Raw genomic sequence first — 25,480 nt, 5'->3', positions numbered from 1 at the left:
GATAATTATTATAAATCCCATTGACTTATAATCAGGAATGACCATTAATTAAGTAATTAATTCGAATGAATAGTTCTCAATTTCATAAAGAAAACTACCTATTAACCAAAAAATAATTAATATTTTTAGTTGAATTATTAATTAATAAAATAATTGGGAATTTTAATATTTCAATTATTGGCTTCTTCAGTATCTAAAAATTTGATTTATGAATGTGGCTATCTCTGATGAAAATCGTCTGTCGAAGGTTGGGTTAATGAAGAACAACTTTGATATCGTCAAAGATAAGAATTATATTTTTATTACCTCGTTATTTACAAAAAAATAGTCACTGAATGCTACATAAAGTTGTTGACGAGGGTACAGAGCGACATTATAGGATTTTTGACTGTAACCACCCCTCACCTCCCCCAAAAATCCAAAAAACCTTAAAATAAAGTACTTCGCTTCCCAATTAACTCGATTAATCCCCAATGTCACTGTGAACCAACGTCAATGCTGCAGTCGACTCACTCGCTGTCTCCTTGATATTGCACTTTTTATCCTATTGGAAGAAAAAAATGGAGGAAAATTTGAAAATCTATTCAACTATTCCTCACATTTTTCATCTCTAAAGCAGTAATTAATGACCTGCTTTTACCCATCACCCATTGATTGCCCAATTACAATTTTAATCTATATTTTTATCAATTAGTAATTCACTCAAAATGGCAATAATTTCCACTCTTCAACTAATAAATTTGTTTTGTAGGTTTCAAAAAAGATGAAATTTGAAATTCCTTCCTTCCTTTTTTCCGATCTAAAAATCATTGAAAAATCACCTAAAAATAGTTCTCTCAGTTTTCTCCCAATCTAATGAGCCTAATCAATTTGAAAGCCCTAATGAAGACGAGATATGATCCTGAACAAAGATAGTCGAGCCCGGACCAGAGGAAAAAAGTCAAATGAATAAATCAACTCTTAAAAAATAATATTCATGTTAACAGAGGTATGAACGGCCATTCGACTCGGCTGTATAAAAACTAGGATCTTAATCGTCCTCCCTCATTATTCGCTGAGGGTACTAAGGAGTATTAATACAAGGCAAAGCTTGAGCAAGAGAATAGAAAATCAAAGTTCTTCTCGTTTTCGTCCGAAAACAAGAATTTCAGCCCGACGAATCGAAGTGTTGAGTCGATAAAGTTGAGAAAAATTCTCTGATTACTTTAATTGATCGGGAAGATTAGAATATGGATATATTTATTCAGCTGCTGTGACTGTAAGCTGTGTTTGTGTAGGGGCCACTGTAGATCGAGGAGCCAGTGGTGGATACGTTCTTGTGACGTCTTTTAGCTAGAAGTACTAAAATTGCTGCTACGACCGCTGCCATCAGGATTAATCCGGCGATTGCAATGCCAATGGCGAAGCTCCGTTGGGATATGCAAATTGCATCGCTATCGTTGATTGTCTAAAGTAATAATTGCCCAATTACTCAATCAGAATTTGAAAGTAAAATTTTCTATTCCCAGGCAAACTCTTTTGCAAAATACGTGAAAAAACCTTCGATTTTTTTAGGAAATCCTTTGAGCTCTTGATTCTACAAAAGAGCTGACTAGAAACATCAAAATTTTGAGATTTTTTTTACTTTTTCTTGAGGATTTTTATTGCAGCCAGAAATTGTATAAATTTTTTTCAAGACCAAAATTTATGTTTGAAAATTTCGAGAAACACTTGAATTTTTATTTACTCACTCTTTCTCGGAAGACATCGTCTATTGGATCGGTCTTTCCCCCCAGATCGGACGCCTCATTTACGTACAATCCACTATAAACTTCGATTGTCGCTGGCGTACCATCGAATCCCACCGAATCCTTATCATCAATGGCTCTACCTGCTGCCTCTCTCTTTCGTCGTCCCACTTCGTTGCACTCTGGAGGCTAAAATAAACCGCTCTCTTCAGTAACTAAGTTGTTATTAATTATATTTATTATTTTGTAATTGTCCACTGGGCGTTTTTTCGGTTTAAACAGGATTTATTTATCTTTCTGCCAGAGGAGAATAGTAAAAAAATAATAGCCCCATTAAGTTCGCGAATATTTCATGATCCCTACTAGAAGAATTTAGGAATGGTGGAAATGAATATTGAATGAAGTAACAGTCGTTACCGTATCTGAACATCCACCACCGTGTGTTGTGCATAGTCGCACATTGCACTGATAGTAGACCGAGGCAGTGTAAGGGAATTTGTGTGCTTGAAAATTAACTCGAGCTTCTGTCTTGTCCTCGCTGTACGTGAACTGGCCCATTATTTCGCCATCAACTGGACATCTGCAATAAACACCCACAATATGAGCAATAAACTTAAAATTTCCCGTCAACAAAATTAATTTAAACAGAAATGTAAATTTAATATTTACCCTTCATCATTAATGAGCCTTTGCTCACCCCATCCAAGTCCATCTCTGACAATGCAATCAGAAATCTTAAGTCCAAACATATCCTGTTTATCGATGCTGATAACAAGTGTCAATGGATCTCCTATTTTCACATTCTCGGCAACGTGATGACGAGTCGGATCACCAGAGAATATTTTCATGGTACAGCCGGGCATGGGAGCCATTGCCTAAATCATCATTGAAAATAAATATTCCGTTATGAAGATGGGATTGTCTACTTTGATCCCTAAATTCTAGTTTACCTGTAACGGAAGCGATTGCAACATGGCAACGCGCGTCTGATCATTGGTGATGATTTTGTCTCGAGTTTGATAACGGCATCGAACGTGAAAGCCTCGGCCCTGATTCGTTACAAGTTTCAAGTGAGGCTGAACCACTATTGTGTTGAAATATTCTATTCCACCATCCTCCTGCAAACAAAAAATGTGGTCATTACAGATGTAATTTAATTTTTTTTATCAAGAGATTAATCGAACATTTCAGTCCCAACTGAATCCTGAATAAATTTGTAAGTCCATTAACATAAATTATGAATATACTCTGCATATCATTTTTTCGCCTCAGTCTGACAGAAAAATCGCGCGAGACAATTTAACGGTTGAATTATTCTTTCAGCAACTCATCTTCCATAATTTCATTGATTTTTTGCCTCTCATGAGGCGTTAAATATTTCCGCGATTCTACCACCGCGACTGACCGGCCAACGAACCCTAGGACGGTGTTTCGCCGTAGGGTAAAAGCAAGGAAAATATAAATAAACGAGGAATGAAGAGGACTGAGAACGAGTGACTTAAGGCCAACGAACTTTTGTGATTCCCATCCACTCGCGACCTCTGCAAGGATACTCACAATCTGTGCTGCATCCTTGCCTTTAACAGCGACTGTAAATGCACATACGTATAGTGCAGTTAAGTCCCTCCCACTTGAATAAAATAGATTTTTTAGTGGGCAATTTTCTTCTTCAACAGCTTTCAATTTTACAGCATCATTTATTATGGCTATTCAATCTTCATAAGGGATTAGGATTTTTACAAGATCAGTTCATCCAACAGATCTTCACTGCGGTTCTTGCAGTGAGATTATCGTCTTATCACGATGAAAAACACTTAGATTGAACAATTTAATTCAATTGAAAAGTGGCAATTTAGATGATGACACAATTCTCGTTTGAAATTACGTAAAACTCATTGGGGACCCTTGGACGCTTCTAAGTTAGCCCATAAAAAATGAAAACAATTAATTATTCAGCCACAAAATAAGGTGGGTATGCAACAGCACAGGTAGAACTAATTCAACTACATTATTCATGAAAACGAGCGCTAGAAGTCGTGGAAAAAAAACCACCGTGAAGTGTGAATTTTTCATGAGTGAACGAGTTGAGAAATTGTTTTCTGAACTTGAAGGCAAGAATGCCAGAGGAGGACTTGGGAACCAGTCAGTGGAGATATAGGGACAGGACAAAGAAGTTGCACATTTTGTGCTGGGGACCTTGAGGCCCTCCCTGTAGCCTCTACAGTCCGTTTCGAATTTCTCCGATGAGGAGTAAACGAGCGACTCGAGTTTAAACTCTTCCTCCCCGTTGTTATACCTCAAGGACTCAGAGGAGATTTCAACGTGATTTAGATACTTGTGGCTCGCCAAATCCAACGCCTCTCATTTTTCTTTTCTCTTTCTTCGAAGACCTCTCTTCCCACACGTCCGTTTGAATCATCCGTTGAGAATTGCGAAATACTAAGAGCACAGGAGGAGCGCAATATTAAAATTTTTCTTCTAAGAATTCGCCCATTTCAAAATTATTTTGAAAATAGTCAATTTCAGACAATTCCATATGTTTTACAACTTTACCGAGAATGTTTACTGAGACTACAATAAAAATTACGTGGCATTGGCATGGTATGTTTACATAGATTTCCTGATCACAGGTAAATATACTTGAGAGAAGACAATAATTTTCGCTGTGAAAATCCTTGACTGTTCCATAATTACGCTGTTCACCCTGCGTCAGGTACAGCATTTCGGTAGTTGAAGAAGGCAATGAACACTCGGTAGCACCAACTACGGTCACATAACGGTCCAGTTATCGCATTACACCAAGAAAATCCCTTCCCTCAGTGTACATGGCTGAATTCTAAACTCAGCCTCGGTTGAGACACGTAACGAGCCAATGCAATAACACATAACGGCATTGGAGCCAACAGAGGGGCCTGGAGCCGAGTAACCTCAGATCACAACTATTTCATTTTTTATTGTTATGGAAAATTTAGACTGTTCCTTCATCTATCCTCTAACACGCAGTGGTTAAATATACAGTTATGAAAATTTCGTGGGAATAACGAGCAGCACAGATACTGAACAAAAAAGTTTCATTCGATTGATAGGATGGAGAAGGGCAAAATGAAACGGGTCAGATTGTGGAAAAAAAATTGAAATAATTTATTCGTTGGAAGGGGAGTCGAAGAAATGAATGGGTTGAATTGAAAAATTATATATGCGGTAATATTTATAATTAATTCATCATTAGTACTCACCAACTCTGTGGGCATGGTGTTGCATGATCTGAGAGGCAGATGATAAGTTATCGGTGCTGGCTCACTCCGGAATTCCTGTAAACAGGAGCTGTTCTTTGATAGTCCTCGGGGATACACGAGCCCATGGAAAACGGTGTTTCCTTCCGTGGATATGTGAACAATTATCGATTCACTCGCACATTCGATCCGCACGGTGCTTGCAACCGCAGCAGTCGCTGAAAAAAAAATAAAATGTTAAAATTAAAAGATGTATTTTACAACAAGTGCGGACTAGTTATTTTTTCAGGTCGCGTCTCTAAAAGTTCCTTTTATCGTCCAGCGCGGACGAGGAGCTTGATAAAAATCACAATTAATATCGGTAATCACAGCTAACGAACTCAAGGCCGTTCGCTAATTGCACAGAAAAAAATTAGAGAAAGTGAGATAGAATGCTGGAGTGGAGTTGAATGGGGAAAAGTTGAGAACAAAGTTGTTTCACTTCAACTCATATGGGCACATACAAACGTCAGTACAAAGAGTAATAAAATTGTTGGTCACTCGTCGGTGAGACACAATGATGGGACAGTCGTGAACTTGACTCTCCTGACGAGAAATAACATAAAAAGTTTTGAAAGGAGAAGACACAACTGCAGTCACGACATCCGGTTTTACTCTCCCGAGGCTGGGATTTCATTGTCGAGATGACTTCCATCGTAATTATGCAACGAGGATGATACTTTCTTTATTGTGAACTTGATTAAAATGTTACTATACCGAGTGTTGAAATGACAGGCTCCTAAAGGTGGTGGAGATCGACGGGAAAACAATTTTATTAACAATCTTATTTTAGCCATCAGAATATTTATGATATAATCGGGTTGTCCCATGATTTGTTACTTGAAAAACTCCCGAAAACTCAGCTCAATATCCCGCAACGTACAGGAAATATTCCGTAAGACGTCTGTCAAATTTCCCATAATTTTTCCAGTTTTCTCTCCGTTAGATCAAATTTCAATTTTTTAAGGAATGAAAAAATCGAAAAAAAATACTGCCGAGTATTTTTCAAGTGCACACACTAGCGAGATAGCCCTCCCTCCAGATCGTGGGGTCAGTGAACTCCCCGCGAAGAATTGCCGTCGAGCATCGTCGTCACGTTCAGTCGAACCGGACGTTCCCGTATTTCATTTTATTTTATTCTAAAACCACCGCATACCAGAGTCAACGTTGATTATATTCATACTAAAATTTTTCTACCAACATGTCATATACCTTCACTTACTCGAGAGTCTAATGCAGACAGGTTTAGAAGGGTGGGGGAGTGAGAGAGGAATAATCTTGCGGTATTTCGCGTGGCGTTAATTGGCCGACAACGGGGAAGATGGGTATACGCTATAGACTGCAGGACACCCCGAGCGTTTTTAAATTACTCGACGTCAGCTGAACACAACCGTTAACTTAAAAAAAAAAAATGAATGATGGCAAGACATGAGAGAAAAATGTTGACTAATCGTCGTAGCGCAGGATAAATTAATCTTTCGTGCATCCGGAGGAATAAATCGTTAAAAAATTAATCACCAAGTGTTTCAGAGTCAATTGTGGCCCCCTCCCCTCTTTCCGAATTCCCAGAACATGTGAATATTTCCCAGCTTTCGCTAATAGTCACTGATCCGTCAGATCATTTTTTTAATCAAGTAAATTTTTGTTATTTTATGATAACCCTGACTGTCGGCTCTGATAACGTGACACTAGTCGGAAAATGCTTTTACTTCCTAGAGGCATAACGTATTACTTCCGCACCCCTAGCGAAGTGTCCGAATGTTTTTACTACAATAAATAAAATACATGTCGCCCCGCATTTCCCTGGAGTCTCCAACTGAACTAAAAAAATCTCGAATCAATCGAAAATGATTACGCTGACTTTCCGCTGGAGTACCCAATTTTTAATGAATTTTCTTACCTCCAAAAATCAATCATTACGCAATTAGACCCCACGCTACGACCAAATACAAATGAACGTCCGATAACCCCTCAACAAGAGAAAGAATAAATTTCATTGATGATTCATTTCCTCCTCCACAAGCCGCGTCGTCATCAATTGTATAATCATCGATCTCGTCTTTACGATTGACTCGTTGACGGAGTAACTACGTCCCCCGAATATTGAATAACAATAAAAAATAAAAAATAAAGAACCGTTGTGAGCACCGTGCTGGTGCTGGCCTCCCCCATAAAGATGCATCCTCCGGACATACGTGACCACTGGCCGAAGCGCCGTCTCCGTAATTTTCTTTGCGGATTTCTTGTCTAACCGATTATTTTCCCATTTTTAAACATTTCTTTTGTTTCTTTATATTTTTCCACCGTCAAAGACAACAACAGTTTCTTTGTGATCCGTTATTGCGGTTTCAAACGATTTAGCAATCATCCCAGACTCCGTGACAATACAGGAATGTCTATTGGAGATACTACCAGCTGCAGAGGAATTTCAAGGTCATCGATAATTCTATCTTATGTATTTTGCGTTATCCCCAGTGGGATGAAAATGGAAAATAAAAAATTGTACTTTTTATCGGTCATTATTGCAAGGAAATAATGATTAAATAATGGTCTAATATTATTATAACATGTGGTTGGTTATCCATTGATTGAGTTAGAAATTTGGGATTTTTTACAATCAATTTGTCTGCATTTCTTCTTTTTTTAATAATTTTATCATTTGCTGGAAGAGGAGGTGCCCGTTGTTTATCCGCAGTACAGGTTGGAGGACGTAGATTTGCGCGACCTCGAGGCCTCGGCTATGCCTCGGTGAATCCCATTACTCTCTGCTTCCTCTTTTTTATTTGTTCCTTTGTTTATTTTACGATTGTTGGAGGATACATTTTCCCGAGTGCTTTTTCAAGATTATTTTTTTTCTAATTTTCGCGACGTGTGGACTCATTTTTACATGAGGACAACTCGTCCAACTTTTCTTCATTCAGGTTTCAATGAATTATATGTATATGTATTTATATATTATTAATATATACACATATATATTTTTAAATATATGACAAGGAGTGCGAGACATCCCAATCAAGCGCGCGGAGCACGCAACCATCAGGTTCAGTGGAAAAAAAAAGAGGAGGAAAACGATACATCGGAATATATCGAAATGTCAAATGAGGGTAAGATTAAGATCCTCAAGACTGAATTTTATGTACCACTATGTGACAAGATGGGCGGTGCAATCACATGAGAGAGTGCGTGTGCAGCACGCGCGTTCGATTTTGTACAGCAAGAAAGCAGAGTAATTCCCAGCGAAGGAATTTATTTATAGTCATAAATATGAAACAAAAGGAGATGCATTAGCAGTATGGAATGCCATGGTATGCATCTCTCCTTTCATTCAGACCCTCACTGCTTCCCTCCCGCATGTTCTCCAACCGCTCCATGCGTTACGGTGTGTTGGTTCGCGGAGAAAACTTTCGCGGATTTCGATGATCATCTCTTCGCTTTTACTTGTCTCTCTTTCACGATTACTTTTCAACCTCGTTGGTGTAGGTAGTTGTATTGATGACTTTTAAATGTCTACTCCAAGCCGAGGAGGAAATTTAGGTCGTCTACGACGGAGGATAGAGAGAGGGAATCACCTTCGTCAGTGGCAATGTCCCAGAGAAGGCCATTAATTTTTTTTCCAGATTTAATTGCGGTCTAATTTGATGAGACAGAGGTGTCCCCAACGGCTGCACGTGATTAAATGACAATTTTAATCATCCCCGGGGTAAAATTGAGATTTGAAAATTATGATAATCATTCCAATTATGAAATAACTCAGCTATGATGGATTATGTGAAGAATTTTGAAAAGTCAGCATGACGAACCCCATCCACCTGTCATATTCATTTGATTTACTCATCTCCATTTCTAATTCAGTGGAGTCGTAAAACAGTCCGTCTCCATAACGGATTGTTAATTTTTTAGAAACTTATATAATATAAATTATATCGCTCCACAAGTTTGACAGGTCAATTATATAATAGGGAACTCGTATAAAATTTTTTCCCCTCACAATTGTGCCCCTGAAAGACAGAAAGCGTTAATTGTTATAAATCGACTGAACGAAAATACGTTTTATTCCGCAATTTTACGACTTTGATACGATACACTAATTTTACACATTCTCCTCCTTCAGCCATATGGATATGAATAGTTAAAGTACTCACAGGTGGGAAGACCATGTCCAGATGGTATTTGGGCAGCTAGAGCGTTTCCTCCCGATCGTGTTATCGTCAGCATCTGAAAACGAACGGAAAAAAAATTTCAATAGTTTCTTCGCCGTTGCGGTTTGATGATTCGCACATGATTTTGTAATAAGATTTTACATAAAGGAGATTTACCAGTTGAGTCGTTTTTGAGCTAAAATTCACCGCAGTGATTTTTTTTAATTCAAAAGCTTCTATCATTAATCATATTAGATATCTTTGATAGAAAAAATAATCGATTGCGTTATGATGAAATTAATTTACCCTCCCCCCTGGCCCCATCTCATCATCGTTATTTATTCCCTCCGGAGCAGGATATCACAGCGCCTTGTGGAGACGACGTGGGTCGACCGCAATGCCTTTGATGTCCTTGAATATCTCCCCACACGCGAATAAACGCGGCCAGTTCTATACTTTTATAGTCAACTGGTGTAGCACTCACGAGGATAACTATATAAAATGTACGTATCCTTGTGGTCGCATCTAGCAGTGAACGTGAAATCGATTTCAATTCCTTACGTCTCACGTCTGTATTTCACTTGGTGGCTCATCATGGACAGGATACCATTATCCCTTTTAAGTGTTGCTTGATTAATCCAGAATATTTCAATATCGTAACTTCAGTAATTTTTTTTCCAAAAGAAAAACGGTATGAAAAACTACAAATGGAGAACTACGAGTCTGATGAGCGTTAAAGCGATAGATAATTAAAGAGCTGTATCAATTTAAAAATCTCCTTAAATAATTGCGGGAAATAATTTCATTGGCGGTTCATTACTCCCAGATGGACCAACTTGATCCCCCAATAAAAAATTCTAATTCCTCGATTCTCTCATAGCAAATTGATTTCAATTATCGCGTGCCCTCATGCACTGGTTCACGCTTTGTTGACTAAATTTCTTTGTTTTTTTTCTCAGCAATAAAAAGTCCCACGAAAGTTTATTCGTAATCGCACGTCATTATGGATCATTTAAAGGAAAAAAAATATCAAAATTCAACGCTTTTTGCCCAGGAATTCACGAAAGGAAAGACTGGGGTTTGAAATCATCTATTAGCATCATTTTAATTGAAAATAAGTCGAGTCATCGGGATAACAAGTGGCAAGTTCCTCGATATGGTGTCTAACACAACGAAAATAAGAAATAACACGTACATTCGAGAGTGAAATGTTGAAATGACGCCGGTGGTGGCTGGAGAACCGGGTCTCTACCTGAATAAGATCCGGCCCCGATACATGTCTATATAACCATGTGTAACTGAAAAGAATACAAAGGAAAGGCGGGTGTGGTCTCGTAACTGAAGCGAATGTCTGTTTAAAATATTCAACATTCGGTTTGTGGATTTTTCCGTTACGAATTACCTATTTTAGACGTTTAGCGTAATAACAATTTGAAAAATTTTAAAAATTGTGAATAGGCAGCACATTTGATATAGACTAGAATTACATATATTTATGGTATTTCTACGTGTTTCGTGTCTTCTAAAACCCCCTTGGATTCTCTCGAACTATCTAGACCCCTTTTGTCCCTGGGAACCGTCAAATTCATTCCTAAACTCCCGGGGAATCCCCGATGTTTCTGGAAATCCCCTGAAGTCTCTCAAAATATTTACGAATTGCCAGAATGCATTTCTTCGATTGCATAGAACGCATTCCTTCAAGTTTTCCAGACATTCGCAGAATTCCAACAAATTAACCCGAGAAACAAAAAAAATAAAAACACATAATTTGGATTCGCATCACAAAGCAATTGCATACAACGTCTGTCCTTCACCAGCATTGCACAACATCGAAAATTACTCCGTTGCTGTTACATTAGCTAACTAGCCTGGTTTAAGAACAATATTGCAGGTGAGACGGTTTGGTCTACAATTTTACTCACCTCTGCCAGCAAATGGCAGATTGGCGAACTGTCAAAGTCAGATGGAAACGTCGACCTATTCACTAATTATTGTCACGTTCTTTCTCTTTTTTTTTCTCTCGATAACTTTCTGGTTGCGCAATTGCAGAAGACGCGTTGTGACTCGTATATTGCGTGTCACCTAACATTTATGAGTGACTTGACTCACTGTCGCTGATGATGAGACCGAGGTTTTCATATTTATGGTTTATTTGGGTTACGGGGTCTCGAGAGGACCGCAGAGATGTGCTCTGTTATTTGGGATTATAGTTAACAAAATGTCTCTCACTTTCGAGTGTTTGAAAAATTCATGTTTCCATAGCGTGAACAGTCCAATAGCGGAAGCAATTAAATATTTTTTCAAATTTCTGGTATACAGACATGTTGGCTAGTCACATTTCAAAAATCAATCATTAAATATTATTACTGAAGCCATTGAATATTAAAAAAAAGAGAAATACTGGGTAAACATTCCATTTCACTTTCGATCTGTAGAATTCCTGCGATGATATGATATTTTACGACACTGTCACGTAATTTTTATTGAACATTTCTCCCAGTGACATTAGCAATTGACAACTTCAAGATTTAACGGTAGTTTTGAATTATGTATATAGCTACACCTGTCATAATCTCAACTTGTTGACATTTTTCCACAAGAATATCCTCATTACTTAGGGTTCCCAACCTTTCACCGTCTCACAAAGTTCTAATGGTCCGTAATTGGGCGCACGATATTCCATATTTGGAAAGTCTTTCGTAATCGTCTTTTGGACTTGAACGTAATTTTTCATTTTTACCCACTATTTCTCATGACATAATGTGGGTTTTTCACTTTTTACGGGAAAGCTTTTCATCTTTCGAAACTGAAATATTTTAAATATTGTTTCCGCTCTAAGCAACTAAGTCATCGAAAAGTTTACGTTGATTCCAGCACCAGAGGCATTCCTACTAATCATTACTCTTCCTACGAAGAACCTTGAGTTCACAATTAATTCCGTGCAATCATAATTAATCCATAATTGGACTCTTCACTGCTCTTCAATCCCATCCCAATGAAATAACTTTCAAATTTTTTTTTCCCACTCAAATCGAATGGCCACGTTCACCCATTGTTCACCATCCTGGAAATTAACGCACGTAAAAGTACAAAAAAAATTTGAGAGCGTGAAAATTCCTCGAGTAACGCAAATCGCAGCCACCCGCTGAACCGGTTTCCATGCGCATTTAGTGTCAGAAAAAAAATATGCCAAAAAGTAGATTAACTTTCAATTTGCGACTAATTCAGTGCCCATTCCCGTCTATGAGTGCACCTACCGATACTCACGTACACAACATTGCGAGCCGGATGATAAATAAAAGAGTACATAATGTGGAAGTGCCACGTATAGAACTGATTTCACTCAACGGATACAATTTCTCGGCTCGTTGTCTCAAATCGTGAATATCCATGTCTACTGTCATTCAATTGTCGCTCTTAAAGTAGTAATTAATACCACGGAGAAATGGCTCTCGTTGCCTTCTGCTTACCAGTGCACAGGTGAGGGCGACAACGCCATGCCAGTCCATAGTTACTGCAAAAGAAAAGGAGAAAGTATTGGTTAAAAAATCTAGTGGTGGTGAATTAATTAATGAGGTATTTTTCGCAATCCTAGACTTTAGTCCGCACTTAGTGAACCGATACTTGTAAATTCCGAGAGGACTTAGAGGTGTAGGAAATTTTCGTCTCTCCGTGCAGTAAAAGTCCTTCTCAGCACGTGGAAATATAAAATTTTTAATAATAACCAACATGAGGTAAAATAATTTTAAAAAATCGTATGATTTGATCGTGATTTGTAGAATTCTCCCTATGACAATGGAAATAAAAATAATCAAAAATGGAGATAATGCCAGGAATTGGGATATAAATTGTGTTGAATAAATAGTCCATGAACATTATTTTTTCTATCAGAATGAAAAATCGAGAATAAATCGTATGACCATTTTTCAACAGCACTTTTGCAATTTAACCTTGATAAATCGGTTAGTTGCTATTAGCTCCGTCAGTATCTTATTCACTTCACCCTTGAGGGTCGCGAAAATGGTGTTTTCATATGGCACACTAAAAATAACGCCAATATGGTCATGACTCGGGTGAAAGTTAATACAGACACACGTACACAAGAGCAGAGTTTTGCGTTCACTTTTGATGGTGAACAGTGCACACAAGGTAGAAATTTTCTGAATGCTGTTGGATGCAAGAGAATGAACCACACGAGCGAAGAGGATACCCAATTGTGTTTGTAATGCATTTTATCCCACGGTGTTTTCACTGCTTTTCGTCTCTACTTTTTTATTATGAAGATGAAAATTGACAAACTGGGGTCGATTGTTACGACTGGAATTATCACGTTATTTATGAGTTAGTCATGTGGAGGAAAAATCAGATTGTAAAATTGTCGACAAAATTGAAAGTTCGCAGGTTTCTATTGTCACAGGTAACCATGCGAGGATTTATTTCATCATGTAATGTAGTATACGCACTATGTAATTTTTTCAGCGCCTCGGGTGTCAGTGGATTTTTTTTTTCATGCTAGCATATCAATGTTACAATTATTCCATTCCAATTATTCTAACGTCCTACCTGAAAAGCGCAAATATCTCCGACATTTGACCGATGTTAAAAAATGAACAAATAAAAAAATTAATAGTCGTTATGATTTACTCAAGGAATTTTGCAAAAATAAATCTAGAAGGAGAACCTCATTGTTCGTCAACCCACAGGTGATCCCCGTCACATTTGAATGAATTTCGATTAAATTATAATACAAGGGCGTCACCCATACACACGTGGGATGCCACCACATCAATACTCATGATGAAAACATGTTCATCAATGTTCCTGTGCGTGCACATCAAACTGGTGGCATCGATATTTGCGTTATGCAACTCCAAGAACAAGCCCAAGGCTCGTGGTGACTCTGCCCACCATATTTATACTCTTTTTCGCTCCCCCAGGGCGCCTCTACTCGATCTCTCTCGCCTCGAGGCCTTCATACATCTTCTGATAATTTTTTATTCGCGAAAAAGGAAATTGTTAGTCCGTTCCTCGCTGCAACTGCTGGCGGCGATTTCGAGGGAATGTCACGGATGAAAAATCCTTCGAAGTGACATTTCGGTCGCGAGATATTCGCAAATATTTTTCATTTTCTTCAAGATTTATTTATTATTAACTCTGCATTCATTTTTTGAATGAATATTGTTGCCAGAACTTTCATTACGTGAAAAACGTTTTCAAATCTACGCGAAAAAAATTGAGGAATGTGATTTATCAATTACGCGTTGTGACATATCGATATTGACTCAGTATTGAATTTGTTCTGTTTGAATGGAATCAGCAATGGAATCGCGTAATCCACTGAACCTTACAGACATCGCCAAATATGTTCATTCCAAGGCTCACCGACATTCTCCCAACACCCTCGATTATCTCCTTCAGTTACATCCGTAATCACGTCATCATTATTATTTCATACTATTCCTTATTCGTCATCTGTTGAATATAAAATAATTCCTGTAGTAATTTCAATTGTAAGAGAAACTGAAGATTCGCGTTGCATCGCGTTGAATTAAATCAAGTGAGAACGATAAATTATAATTGTTTGAGTTATATCCCTGACATCTAAAATGATTATTGAATTTTTAAACTTTTAACGGGTCTTTACACAGTCGATCCGATTTTCCAGCCTTTTTTTACATCGAAGTCAGCACCATCATGTGCACATTCCAGTAATTCCCTGGAGCATCGTTTACATGCCCGTAGAATTGTGTATATGGTGTTATAAAATTCTGAGAGCTAAAATACGTTTCAGTGATTTTTTAATTAATGGTCCAGTCTCTTTAGATAATTTGTAAATTAGTTTCACCTAGGAAAGAAACCTACCATCCAAAGAGACTGGGTTTGAAGACTTTTACCACTTCCTTGACATTTTCTCCTGAAAACTGGCTCATTATAATAATCATTTAATATTCAACAGTATGATAATTGATTAATAATTACCTCTCGTCGGGCTGAACTTCCCCATGGCAATCCGGGCTCTCCTCACAAAAATATCCAATGCTCAACCCAAAAAATTTCGTAAAATTCTCCCTACTATTGGGGATAATAGAAAATCACACAACTAATTATCGGTGAGTCCCAAGAACGTACGGAATGGACCCACTTGTGCCTCCTCTGGCCACATAAATCGGCGAGAACCACTACAATACAATCCAAGGGAACAAAATGGCGTCCGGTCGAGTGATTATATCAACAAAAAATGTTCTCTGGGAGTAATAATGAATAAAAAAAATCACGAAAATTCATTCACATTCTCACACTGTTGTTCACAATTACCAATCTTCCGCTTTTTCTTCGCACGCAGGTGATTTCGACACCTCCACTTCATATTTTTTATTATTCACCCCCTGAACATTGTAAATGCCTACTGGTCACCGGTTCTACAACAATCCAGCCCCAATTCCACCAACTGATGCTGTGACGTCATCATTCCGCATTGTGCAATACGGAATGACCGTTTCCTCCCTCCAAAAACATCAAAATGGCGATGCGAAAGTCTCGTCTCCAAATTTGGCTTTTTGTAAGCTCTGGAGGGTGTTTCGTTTCGGTTAATTGTCGTTTGAAAAAATAAATCGCGTTTTTTTGTCACCCACAATAGCACATGATGTTGACCACCTGCCGTTTTTGGTGGTTGTTGGGCTCCGTAACGAACGACGCGAGAGTCGAGACTGGATAACACCGGAGACTCGGTTTAAACCGGTCTAGTTGGACGACCGGAGTGGGGGCATTTCCACTGGTTCTTCAGGGGCCCAATGGGCCCCTCCCACTTGTTCCGCGGATCGGAGTGCGGAAAGGGGAGGGGGAGTAGATCACGTCATCGGACAAATATAGGAAATCCTGTCATTTGGGAGAGAATCGTCCAGAAAGACGAGAATGTAAACGTTGATTTTTTTAGCTTTAACTTCCCACGAGATGGACGATCGAATAATCAGCAATTATTTATTGATCATCATTTTCTGTTTTCCATGTTCTCGGGAAACTACTTGGTGGGTATTAAGGCCGGAGAGAATAACCTTCGAACTCGATATTTGCAATGATTTTGAAAAGACACGATTTGGTTAAGATTAATCATTTATTTTAATAACTGTACAATTAATATTCACCACTAAAAATGAAGCTATAATGACCAACTGGATGCTAAGAGCCCGATTACGATGTATTTCCAGGTTCAATTCATGTTCGCTGAATTCTGTTGATTAATTAGGGTAATCCTTGTAGTCGTTTAACTACCACTGAAAAGTTCCTGCTGGTCTTTCTCCTTTTGAGCCATTCTACGCATGTATGTAGCACTGGTGTAGGGAAGATAGTAGTAAGCCTGGTAATCCTTGCGGTCTTTAATTAAAGCCTTGACTTTGCTCTCAAGTTCACGACATTTTATGACCTCTTGTTCAGTCCAGAGGAAGTGACAGTACTTCTCGTACTCCTTTTGATCTGTCGTGAATACATAGCGTTGGAGGAATCTGGTGATTGGACTCTGTAAATTAAATTCAACGATAATAATGAAAGTGATTTTTCTTGGAATTGTTTCGGATTTAATATGAACGCGGAATAAAATATAATCGACACGTGTGTTTTTATTGGGAGAGCTTTACCCTGTAATATTCCCATTCTTGGGGTTCATATCCCTCCGGGATGGCGGTTAGTGTCGCAGGTCCAATGAAAGCACTGGTGTAAAAAATGGTCAGTCCAATTGGAATAGCAGCTACCATGATGTAGAGATGGTAAAAATCCTTCGTTTTGTCCCACATCCAGCGAGATGGGACAATTGGCATCGTTCTCTCATGGCCAGACATGTTTCTCGTGATTGTCCCTTTAGTAAATAAAGAAAAACATAACCTTTCTGTTTTTGAATAAAAAATGTGAGGCACTTGCCAGCATAATTGGCATTTATTGACAGGGAGCTGATTGGGGCGAACATTCACTCGAGATAATATCTTGTTAAGAAACTTTATTGAAAACATTTTACTTTGTTTTGATGTGACAAATGTTCAAGTGCATGTGTATAGACACCGTTGCGTAACAAACAAATTCAATGATTTCTACTGAATAATAAATTGAACAATTGCACTGGGGGACTGAGGAAGAGTTCAAAAATGCCTGCTATTACCATTTTTCACCAAATTGTTCACCACTAGATTTTTGTTTCTGCTGAAAATTGGCAGAGCCGAACGGACAAGACCACTCCACACCGCCATTTTTCCGACTGTGACGTCACTGTCACACCATAAATGTATCGTGTTATTGCTCGGTAGATAACACGTGTCAATTAACTAATGCCTGCTTTATCGACAGAATTCACGCGAAAAACTACATTTTTTCAATTTTAGGAACTTCAAGTTTGTGGTTTGGGGGGTCTGGGGTATTCATTGATTCAATCACTTATTGGCTTATTAAATTTTCCGTGTCGCAAATAAATGATGCTATGAATATTTGAATGGATAATTTATTATTCAACATTTTATTTAATTAAAATAAAAGCATCAAACAATAATGGCCAGGTTATTGTATAAATCACAGTGTTTTTGGGGAAGAAAATACACGTTAAATTGTTCCCTCGATTCTGCTGTGAATTTCATTGATTGGAGGACATAAAGAACACAATTTATCCTCAGTTTAAACATTAAAAAAATCATTATGATCGACTTAAAGCTGTCACAAACTTGTCCCTATTCTCGAATCGATTTGTTCCATCAATGTGCTCACCCTCCCGTTTTCATTTTCTGTACAAAAAATAATAGAGTACAAGAATAGTGTTCATGTATTATACAATGATATACATTTATATATATATAATAATCATATATATAATTAATAAATTTACGTGCTTTTATGGTAAAAATGACGAATTGCTCCTGTCTCTACAGTAAAGGTCGAAATACAGGATAAAACTACTGATAGTTATAATTTGTTGTAACAGTAAACAAACTGGCAAGAAATGCAATCAATTACTCTAGAATTGAGCCATTTAACTATTTATTTACAAAAATTTATTCACTTTGTTTTCCAGAATCTGTTGAGAAAAAAAAATGCTGTTCTCAGTCCACAATCGATTACTGATTGATGAAGAAAAATTCATCTCTTTTACGAAAATGAGAACTAATGATTTGAAAATCATCATTTAGAATGTCCCTCCAAAGGAACAGTATTTTCAAATCATTTTCCAGTACACCCTTCATCAGGATTACATAATAGTATTAGTCGATTGAATTGTATGGTTCAGAGGAAGAATAAAAATTTTTCAGATAACCCATGCTTTCGATTATTTTTTAATAAAAAAAAAATACATATGCATTTGTTTCACTGAACCATAGCTAAACTCATTGATACTCGAATTTACTAGGTGTTGGAAAATAAAATTACAATTGGGATTTTGCATGACAATTTTTGGTGTTGAAAAAGAATAAAAACCTGTTTGTCTTTAAACAAGTAGTGAAAAATAAATGAAAAACATACGACTGAAAACGTCTAACTTATGATCTCATGAGGTACGATTTTGTTTGTCAAAATAATTTTTGTTTTTTAAATAAAAAAAATAGGTATACAGTATTTTTCACTAAATTATGAATCACTTTGTTTAAAAAACTCATTTAAAAAATCACGCAACAACCTAATTATGCAGAAATAACAGTTGCATTCATTACATGCATCTTAAAGTTATCTGCAATCAATGGACTTATTTTTTCTCTTGGAATATCATGTAGACATAAATATATGCATTTAAGCGTTTAAGCGCTTCTTTACACATTTGGCCTCGGCATTACTGTTTTTTTTCCCTTCAACTTCTAACGATTAACGATTCAACAGAGGTATCCTTCCACCAAGTTGGAAAACAAGAAATAAAAACAGTAATTTTGATAACCAAGGGAATGCGAAAATGGCTGAACTTTCAATTCCCTTGAATTAAATGTTTAGGATTATAAAATTAAAATATCATTGTTTTACTTCAATTCTCGATGACAATGGAGACTTTTTTGTTTAGGTTGAAAATTTCTCAGTCTTTTCTTTATCGTTTCTTTAGGATTTTTCAGTTTAATCATTTACTTAGGCGATTGGAGGATCGTCGTCATCGTCCTCCTCTCGTGTTACCAACACATTTCCATACATATTTCTACGACAGGGAAGCAATCTGTATCGTCTAATAATGCAGAATCCAAGGCCACCGAGGAGAAGTAGAAATGTTGGGACTAGTAATCCAACTGCTACAGAACTGCCTGCAAAAAATATATTAGGCTGTTTTTTTAATGAAAGTATAATAAAAATTGTCCACATAATATATTCTGAAAAACCCAGGAAAGTGGGGGCTTAAGTTTCGCTATAAAATTGAGCTGAATTATTTGAAGGCTTCACCTGAAGATTCGGGCTCATTTATGTGATCCGCAGACTCTGTGGGGGAAGCAGTTGTCGTTGACACAACAATGCAATCCCCAGCCACTGCGTTAAAACCTCTCTGACACTCGCATTTTGCAGTGTTATTTAATGTTGTACTCTGCACACATCTCTCATTCACACCGCAGGAATCCGATGAACCCACCGAGTCAGTCTGACACGGTTTGCCCACTTGTCCATGGCAATCTGTAGTGAAAAATGAATAAATAAATAAATAACGAGAGAATGCCAAATGCCTCCAAATTGTCGTCCTCTATCAAACCTTCTAGAGACTCCTTCTAATTCCATTCAGTCAAAGTTGAAACACGATTAAGACGAAAATGAAACAGTTTCATCATGATTATTATTATTTAGATCTATTGTTCTCTGAGAAGAACAAAAGTATTATCCGACGGTAGAAATCCGTTGATTCTTTCAGAATCTCTCGAGAATTAAACTAAATCATGGGCACAGAAAGGGTTGATTCAAGTTGAATAATGAGAACCGGAAGTGGACGATTGTCCATGAACGCGCCTGAAGATATCATGCTGAAAGAGAAACCGAGGGGGAAAGAGAAGAGTAGGTTTTAACGACAACCAAAAGGGGAGACAAGCACCCAATTGTTCAACGGCTGAGAACGTGTAAACTGCCGTTCCCTCTTCTTCTAGAAATTTTCTTCAATTAAAAAACTAATCCTCCTGTGTGCGATATACACATACCCCCAACGTTTAAGCACCGATTTTGCGAGACAATACAGCTGTTCAGTCTCAACATTGTCTATTTTATCAAGTCATGGGCTACTAATTAATCATCGTATGCAATACACTTCGTCGATAAGATGTGCATCGTCATCAGAATGAAGGATGCTGATAAAAAGTGTGTGTACTTGCCTATGACAACCGCAAAGACAATCAGAAGTCCAAAGTAGCTGGTACTTTTCCACCCAAACATGTTCCTCCAAAAATAACCCAAAAAATTTCTCCAAATCCTTGCTCCCCCACTTCACCAGAGAGAAATCTTGCTCTTTACACGAGAAGTATCATGGCATTACTCTCGCCAACTAAATAATGAAAGAGTCACTGACAAAAATACGATTGACGAGAAATATCGTCGGAGAGTCACTTTCTGCAACTATTTGTTTTCTTGTTGTTGTTATTTTTGGGGTTGAATGACTGGAGATCCTACGAATCGACAGTTCACCTGGACCTAACCTCACACGAAATTCCCGAAAACAGGATTTATCAGTTGATCACTGGTGGAAAGTAAATTTTTTCGACGGAACGATGATTTATTTACTTGGCCCGGAAGAGCAAGTGGGGTACACTCTCGAGGGGTTCTGAAACGTCTGGATGAGATCTACGTTTACCCACACCACTGTCAGCGGCGTTCTCCTACTCTATTTATGACAGATAAATGCGCGTTGAGTTGGGGGAGAGAGTGATTGGAAGATTGTGGTAGTGGGAGGTAGATAGTGGTTCAATCATCTGTTATTATTTCACCCGCCATTTGCTATTATTGAATTGTCTACCACAATATACTTAGTCGGCAAGCGGTTGCAAATGGAAAAACTAACTGACGTACATGATTGTACATGGTTAGTACATCATTGTAGATGTCTTGATTTTATTTGTAGTTTTGCGGATAATCGATAATCACTATTTGAACTTTGTTCATGATGACGTTTTACCGAAAAAAAAAAATTTTTTTTCTTGTATTGAACTGTAGCTAGTTTTGTAGAAAATCGTTTATAATACAGCAGGAATATAAAGGTTTGCTCGTGTCTACATATCCATTGTACGTAATCATCGAATACAATCAAATAAAAATTTTGATTATTCCCCACCACAATTTATTATCGACGGTGGCGCCTCGCTCCATTGGGGCTCATGCCAACATGAATATGAGCCTTTGCTTTGGTCTATATCGAAGAAGATAGACTAAAGTACAAATGATCAACTGTACAGAGAATTTTCAAACGTTGAGAGCACCGGTGTGCAGGGATTCAACTGTCGAGAGGAAAAGGTAAGCTGTACATGTGGCGCTGGGTCCACAAAAAATCGACTTTAGAAAATTCCCGGACCCCTAGAAAAATCGGAAATCGTCTCACGAATCCAATGGCGCCAGCCAAATTGTCCTAGCTATGATAGTTCCAAAGATAGGGGCAAAAAACGGGTTGATCCCAAATCTGGGCCCTTTTTGCTCTAGCTTGACTCTGATAATTAAAAGTATACCTCACACAACATATTTGATCGCATTATAAATTTATTAAGGGCACTTGGATGAAAAGAATCGTTAAAATTCCAGTCCAAGGTAATTGAGTACACAACTAAAAATACAATAATTCGTCTAAACAAGCAGTGATTGAACCTTCGACAGAATTCGGCCGTCATTGACCTCGAAAACGAGATTGGGCCCACTTTATTTAGATGTTTTTTGACACAATTGGAAAATATTTTTGTTTGCAAGCTAAATGTGCTAGAAATATTTCTCAAAATAGGATAAAAATTCTCGTGAAAAGTTCTACAATAAGCGATCAGTCCCGTTTTCGCAAACTATATTATCGAAGGTCCCCAGCTCTTTCGACTCCTCGGCGGAATCCATTGTTCCCAAAATTATTTAGGAGACTTTTGAAAAAATTCCTTTCTCCCCGCACAAACAATAATTATCTCAATCACAGTCCACGAATTTCTTGATCAAACCATTTTCATTCAATTGCAAATCGGGATTGATTTCCTGACTGAGCTCCTGCTCAGTTATGTCCTCCTCGAGGAGAAAGTCCTCATGGATAACTTCCTCGCGTGCAGGCTCCGGGGTTGCAACCGCCTCACTGCCATGGACCTTCATGTGATCATTGAGAGCGAATGCACGCCCGTAGGAGGCACCGCAGATATAGCAACTGAATTTCAAATTGTTGTCTTTCTTGTGGGTGGCGATGTGGGCCCTGGCGGCGTATAACGAGGCAAATGGCCTCGAGCACTCGGTACACCTGAATGGTTTAGTGTGACTATTTTTGTGACCAGCTAATTGCACACGGGTTTTAAATGTCTTCACACAGAACGGACATTTATACGCCCTCTCCTCGCCGTGGGTAAGCAAGTGATGATTGTAAACTGATGAGGCTTTGAAGCGTTTGCCACAATGTTTACACTCGTAGGGCCGGACCCCTGTGTGCGTCCTCATGTGAAGGGTCAGGCAGTAAGAGACACGGAAAGTTTTTCCACAGACCTGGAGGGAAATGAAAACATTGTGATATCACATTAAATAACGATAATTCGGGGGGAAACAAAATTCACCCACCTCACAGGCATGTGGCTTCTCTCCAGTGTGAATCCTCTCGTGTTTCACCTTCTCATGAGGTCTGGTGAACCTCCTCCCGCAGTGCTGGCACTGATAAGGTTTCGAGAGGTCCCCATTGTCCTTGTCCTTGCTCTTGTCATCCTCAGTTTCCTCCTCGGCCCCCTCCGAAGGATTCTCACTGTGGCTGGGCGCTTTCGCCTTCTTCCAGGGTTTCCTCCCTTGATTCCTGCGGGGCTCGGAGATCCCCAGCTCCGGATGTACAGCTGCATGCATTGCTAAAGAATCAGCAGAATCAAATTTTCTATTGCATATCGTGCAGGTGACAGAGTCTTCTGTATGCAGAGCCATGTGAGCGCTCCTGTAGGACTCGGAGAAGGATTTTCCACATTCGAAGCACGTGAAGGTAGCGTCTGGGTCGCCTTCGGGCGCCTCCACGTGCCTCTCGCGCACCGGAGCGTGCATACGAGAGTGCAGGCGCAAACTCTTATGGGAGGAGAACTTGGTACCACAGGTGGTGCAGATGAACTGGCGGTCAGGCTCGTTGGAATCCACTTCGTGCATTTTCGAGTGGATTTGAAGGGCCTTTGCTGTTGCAAATGATTGGTCGCAGTGATCACAGTGGTTTGAGCCGTTCAGGCAGACGTGCGTACGAAAATCTGTCAGTTTGGAGAACTGCTCCAGACACTGGCTGCAACGGTGGAACTTGGGTGGAACGGGGGGCTCTGGTTTTTGACAGGTCTGAAAGGAACGTGAAGATCTGAATGGAGATCTCGAGAGGTCTCAGGGGGTCCGAGGAATTTGGACTGTTTTCCTCCAATGGAGGGCTGTTTTTGTTTTATCATCAACAAACCTCTCATTTCTGACTTTGCTACGATTTTATTATTTGAATATAATTTTTTTTACCTTGACACCTTCAGTGTTAAAAAAGAACTTTTCTATCATCGAAGCTGTCTTGGAATTGTCGCCCTGGCGGTTGGATTTATCCCAAAAAGGCTCGATCTGCACCACTTTTCTTGTGTAGAGTCTTCCCTCCGAGTCTATGCACTCTTCAGTTTTGATTGTATTCATCTTCTGCCTCTGCTTGGCCTTTGCCACTGGCTCTTCGGGTACCGCAGGCTCCTCCGGAAGGGTTGGTGACTCGTCAGCCATCTCTAGGACAACTTCCTGACCGTCGTGGTACTGTTTTATGTGATCTAACACCGAATTGAAACCCATACCACAACTGCTACAACTGTAGAGCGCTGTTGCATCGATCTAGAAAAATCGAAAAATAGTATAGAAAATAATAAAATATTATTTAATAATTTTCTTTAAATTGATCTACTTTCGTAGATTTTTTATTCCTTCAACATTGATACGCTGATAAGAATATTATCTCACCTTCATGAATTCATCTTCACCGATATCTCTGGTATCCTCATCCTGAGTGATTTCGATCAAGTTCTCCTGATCCTTAAAGTATTCAGTTGATTCATCAGTATAGATTCCGATAACGTTATCGTTACTCGTGTCATCTGCCTTCTCTGGAATACTGATGACAGGGGCGTTATCGCTGGTGTCTTTCCTGCTGATCGTTGACTTCTCCGAGTTTTTTTCATTTCCATCGATATTCTCGAGATCCTCGTACTCATTATCAGGGAGAATAGACTCCTCCATTTCGGTGTCACTGCCCATTTTTTGCACCACCTTGATTTCTCCTGAGAATCACATGTATGGATTTATTTTTGTTCAACAATTGTTCAAATTATTGAAGAGCCTCTCCCGAATTTTTTTATTACCATCGTCGTCCACTTCTAGGGATCTAGGTCCACCTACGATCATAATGCCCTCGTTGTTGACAGATGCCAGAAAACTTTCGTGAATTTGTTCGACATTGGTATCCTGAGACAACAAAAAAAAAACATTCTGTCATTTGCCTCTGTTCCTAGTTGTCAATGATCTGAACTGAGATCACTCAGATGAACTAACGAAAAAAATTGTCACTCAAACAAATGAAAATAACTGAATATTTTAACTCACCATTAGCACCTCGTCCTCTCCAATTTTATCATCATTGACAGTCTCTTCGAAAGTCACATTATCCCCGGTGCCACAAGCATCAAGATGCTGAATCAGTGCAGCAACAGACTCGGATCTTTGCGAGCATCCCGGACAGTACAAATTATCAGTCATACTTAATAAATGATATTTAAGTGACTGGGAACTGTTGAATGTCTCTCCACAGCACATGGGACAGACTAGAAGTGACGATCCCATAATTCGTGATTATTTTGTTTCAAAATTAAAACAAAATTCAGCACTTCATTTATTTTTTAAAAACAATTCAACACTCTGAGGGAAAACTCCCGAAAAAAATTGTCCCTAACCTAGGACACAGAACGACATATTATCGCCGATTAATCGGGGTTTTATTCACTTTAGAGGAGACTATGTTGATTATCAGATATCAGGGGTTTTGAATTGACAGATTATCGTATCATTGGAGAGCCTAAGGACGAACTTCAGTTCAAACAAATTTTCGAAGGGAAAAACGACAACAATCATGAAGTTAGGGTATTAATGGACGCCATTTTGGGTCGACGGAGTGATGGCGTATAGAGGGAGCGGAACTGCGAAGTCAAGTTGGGAGATTTCTTCT

General features: G+C 38.6%; 4 protein-coding genes across 4 annotated transcripts; all 4 read right to left on the bottom strand.

Annotated features, from left to right (window-relative positions):
- Positions 1-268: 268 nt before the first annotated feature.
- Positions 269-15,866, bottom strand: LOC135166837 (cuticlin-4-like). The gene is made up of 9 exons (XM_064129484.1): positions 15,121-15,866; positions 12,612-12,655; positions 9,145-9,217; positions 4,964-5,178; positions 2,678-2,845; positions 2,397-2,602; positions 2,145-2,307; positions 1,731-1,916; positions 269-1,447 (listed from the first exon to the last, which is right to left on the bottom strand). Exons 1-9 carry the CDS (start codon positions 15,143-15,145, stop codon positions 1,244-1,246), a joined length of 1,284 nt encoding a protein of 427 aa, XP_063985554.1. The 5' UTR covers positions 15,146-15,866; the 3' UTR covers positions 269-1,243.
- Positions 15,867-16,233: 367 nt separating this feature from the next.
- Positions 16,234-17,416, bottom strand: LOC135166842 (NADH dehydrogenase [ubiquinone] 1 beta subcomplex subunit 5, mitochondrial). The gene is made up of 3 exons (XM_064129493.1): positions 17,288-17,416; positions 16,773-16,990; positions 16,234-16,654 (listed from the first exon to the last, which is right to left on the bottom strand). Exons 1-3 carry the CDS (start codon positions 17,373-17,375, stop codon positions 16,403-16,405), a joined length of 558 nt encoding a protein of 185 aa, XP_063985563.1. The 5' UTR covers positions 17,376-17,416; the 3' UTR covers positions 16,234-16,402.
- A 191-nt stretch (positions 17,417-17,607) lies between these two features.
- Positions 17,608-21,013, bottom strand: LOC135166843 (uncharacterized). Its single transcript, XM_064129495.1, has 3 exons — positions 20,436-21,013; positions 19,528-19,752; positions 17,608-19,391 (listed from the first exon to the last, which is right to left on the bottom strand). The coding sequence occupies exons 1-3, from the start codon at positions 20,494-20,496 to the stop codon at positions 19,222-19,224; spliced, it is 456 nt and encodes a 151-aa protein (XP_063985565.1). The 5' UTR covers positions 20,497-21,013; the 3' UTR covers positions 17,608-19,221.
- Positions 21,014-21,789: 776 nt separating this feature from the next.
- LOC135166835 (zinc finger protein 595-like) lies at positions 21,790-25,372 on the bottom strand. The gene is made up of 6 exons (XM_064129482.1): positions 24,862-25,372; positions 24,621-24,723; positions 24,223-24,539; positions 23,746-24,096; positions 22,843-23,580; positions 21,790-22,770 (listed from the first exon to the last, which is right to left on the bottom strand). Exons 1-6 carry the CDS (start codon positions 25,096-25,098, stop codon positions 22,213-22,215), a joined length of 2,304 nt encoding a protein of 767 aa, XP_063985552.1. The 5' UTR covers positions 25,099-25,372; the 3' UTR covers positions 21,790-22,212.
- Between the last annotated feature and the right edge of the window lie 108 nt (positions 25,373-25,480).

This window comes from Diachasmimorpha longicaudata, chromosome 10 (assembly GCF_034640455.1).
Source record: "Diachasmimorpha longicaudata isolate KC_UGA_2023 chromosome 10, iyDiaLong2, whole genome shotgun sequence".
Classification (NCBI taxonomy): domain Eukaryota; kingdom Metazoa; phylum Arthropoda; class Insecta; order Hymenoptera; family Braconidae; genus Diachasmimorpha; species Diachasmimorpha longicaudata.
This window is presented reverse-complemented; position numbering and strand designations above follow the sequence as displayed.

What these genes read in the sequence shown, in the direction of transcription:
- LOC135166837 (XM_064129484.1), bottom strand. Translation starts at nt 15,145, where the DNA reads ATGGGGAAGTTCAGCCCGACGAGAG. An exon ending in GAAGTTCAGCCCGACGAGAG is followed by an intron (nt 12,656 to 15,120) that starts GTAATTATTAAT and finishes TTTCTTTTGCAG; the next exon opens with TAACTATGGACTGGCATGGC. An exon ending in ACGATGTCTTCCGAGAAAGA is followed by an intron (nt 1,448 to 1,730) that starts GTGAGTAAATAA and finishes TTATTACTTTAG; the next exon opens with ACAATCAACGATAGCGATGC.
- LOC135166842 (XM_064129493.1), bottom strand. Translation starts at nt 17,375, where the DNA reads ATGGCGGTGTGGAGTGGTCTTGTCCGTTCGGCTCTGCCAATTTTCAGC. An exon ending in GAACAATTTGGTGAAAAATG is followed by an intron (nt 16,991 to 17,287) that starts GTAATAGCAGGC and finishes TATTTACTAAAG; the next exon opens with GGACAATCACGAGAAACATG. An exon ending in AAGAATGGGAATATTACAGG is followed by an intron (nt 16,655 to 16,772) that starts GTAAAGCTCTCC and finishes TTTAATTTACAG; the next exon opens with AGTCCAATCACCAGATTCCT.
- LOC135166843 (XM_064129495.1), bottom strand. Translation starts at nt 20,496, where the DNA reads ATGTTTGGGTGGAAAAGTACCAGCTACTTTGGACTTCTGATTGTCTTT. An exon ending in TGTCTTTGCGGTTGTCATAG is followed by an intron (nt 19,753 to 20,435) that starts GCAAGTACACAC and finishes TTTTCACTACAG; the next exon opens with ATTGCCATGGACAAGTGGGC. An exon ending in AAATGAGCCCGAATCTTCAG is followed by an intron (nt 19,392 to 19,527) that starts GTGAAGCCTTCA and finishes TATTTTTTGCAG; the next exon opens with GCAGTTCTGTAGCAGTTGGA.
- LOC135166835 (XM_064129482.1), bottom strand. Translation starts at nt 25,098, where the DNA reads ATGGGATCGTCACTTCTAGTCTGTCCCATGTGCTGTGGAGAGACATTC. An exon ending in GAGAGGACGAGGTGCTAATG is followed by an intron (nt 24,724 to 24,861) that starts GTGAGTTAAAAT and finishes TTGTTGTCTCAG; the next exon opens with GATACCAATGTCGAACAAAT. An exon ending in TTAACACTGAAGGTGTCAAG is followed by an intron (nt 23,581 to 23,745) that starts GTAAAAAAAATT and finishes CGTTCCTTTCAG; the next exon opens with ACCTGTCAAAAACCAGAGCC.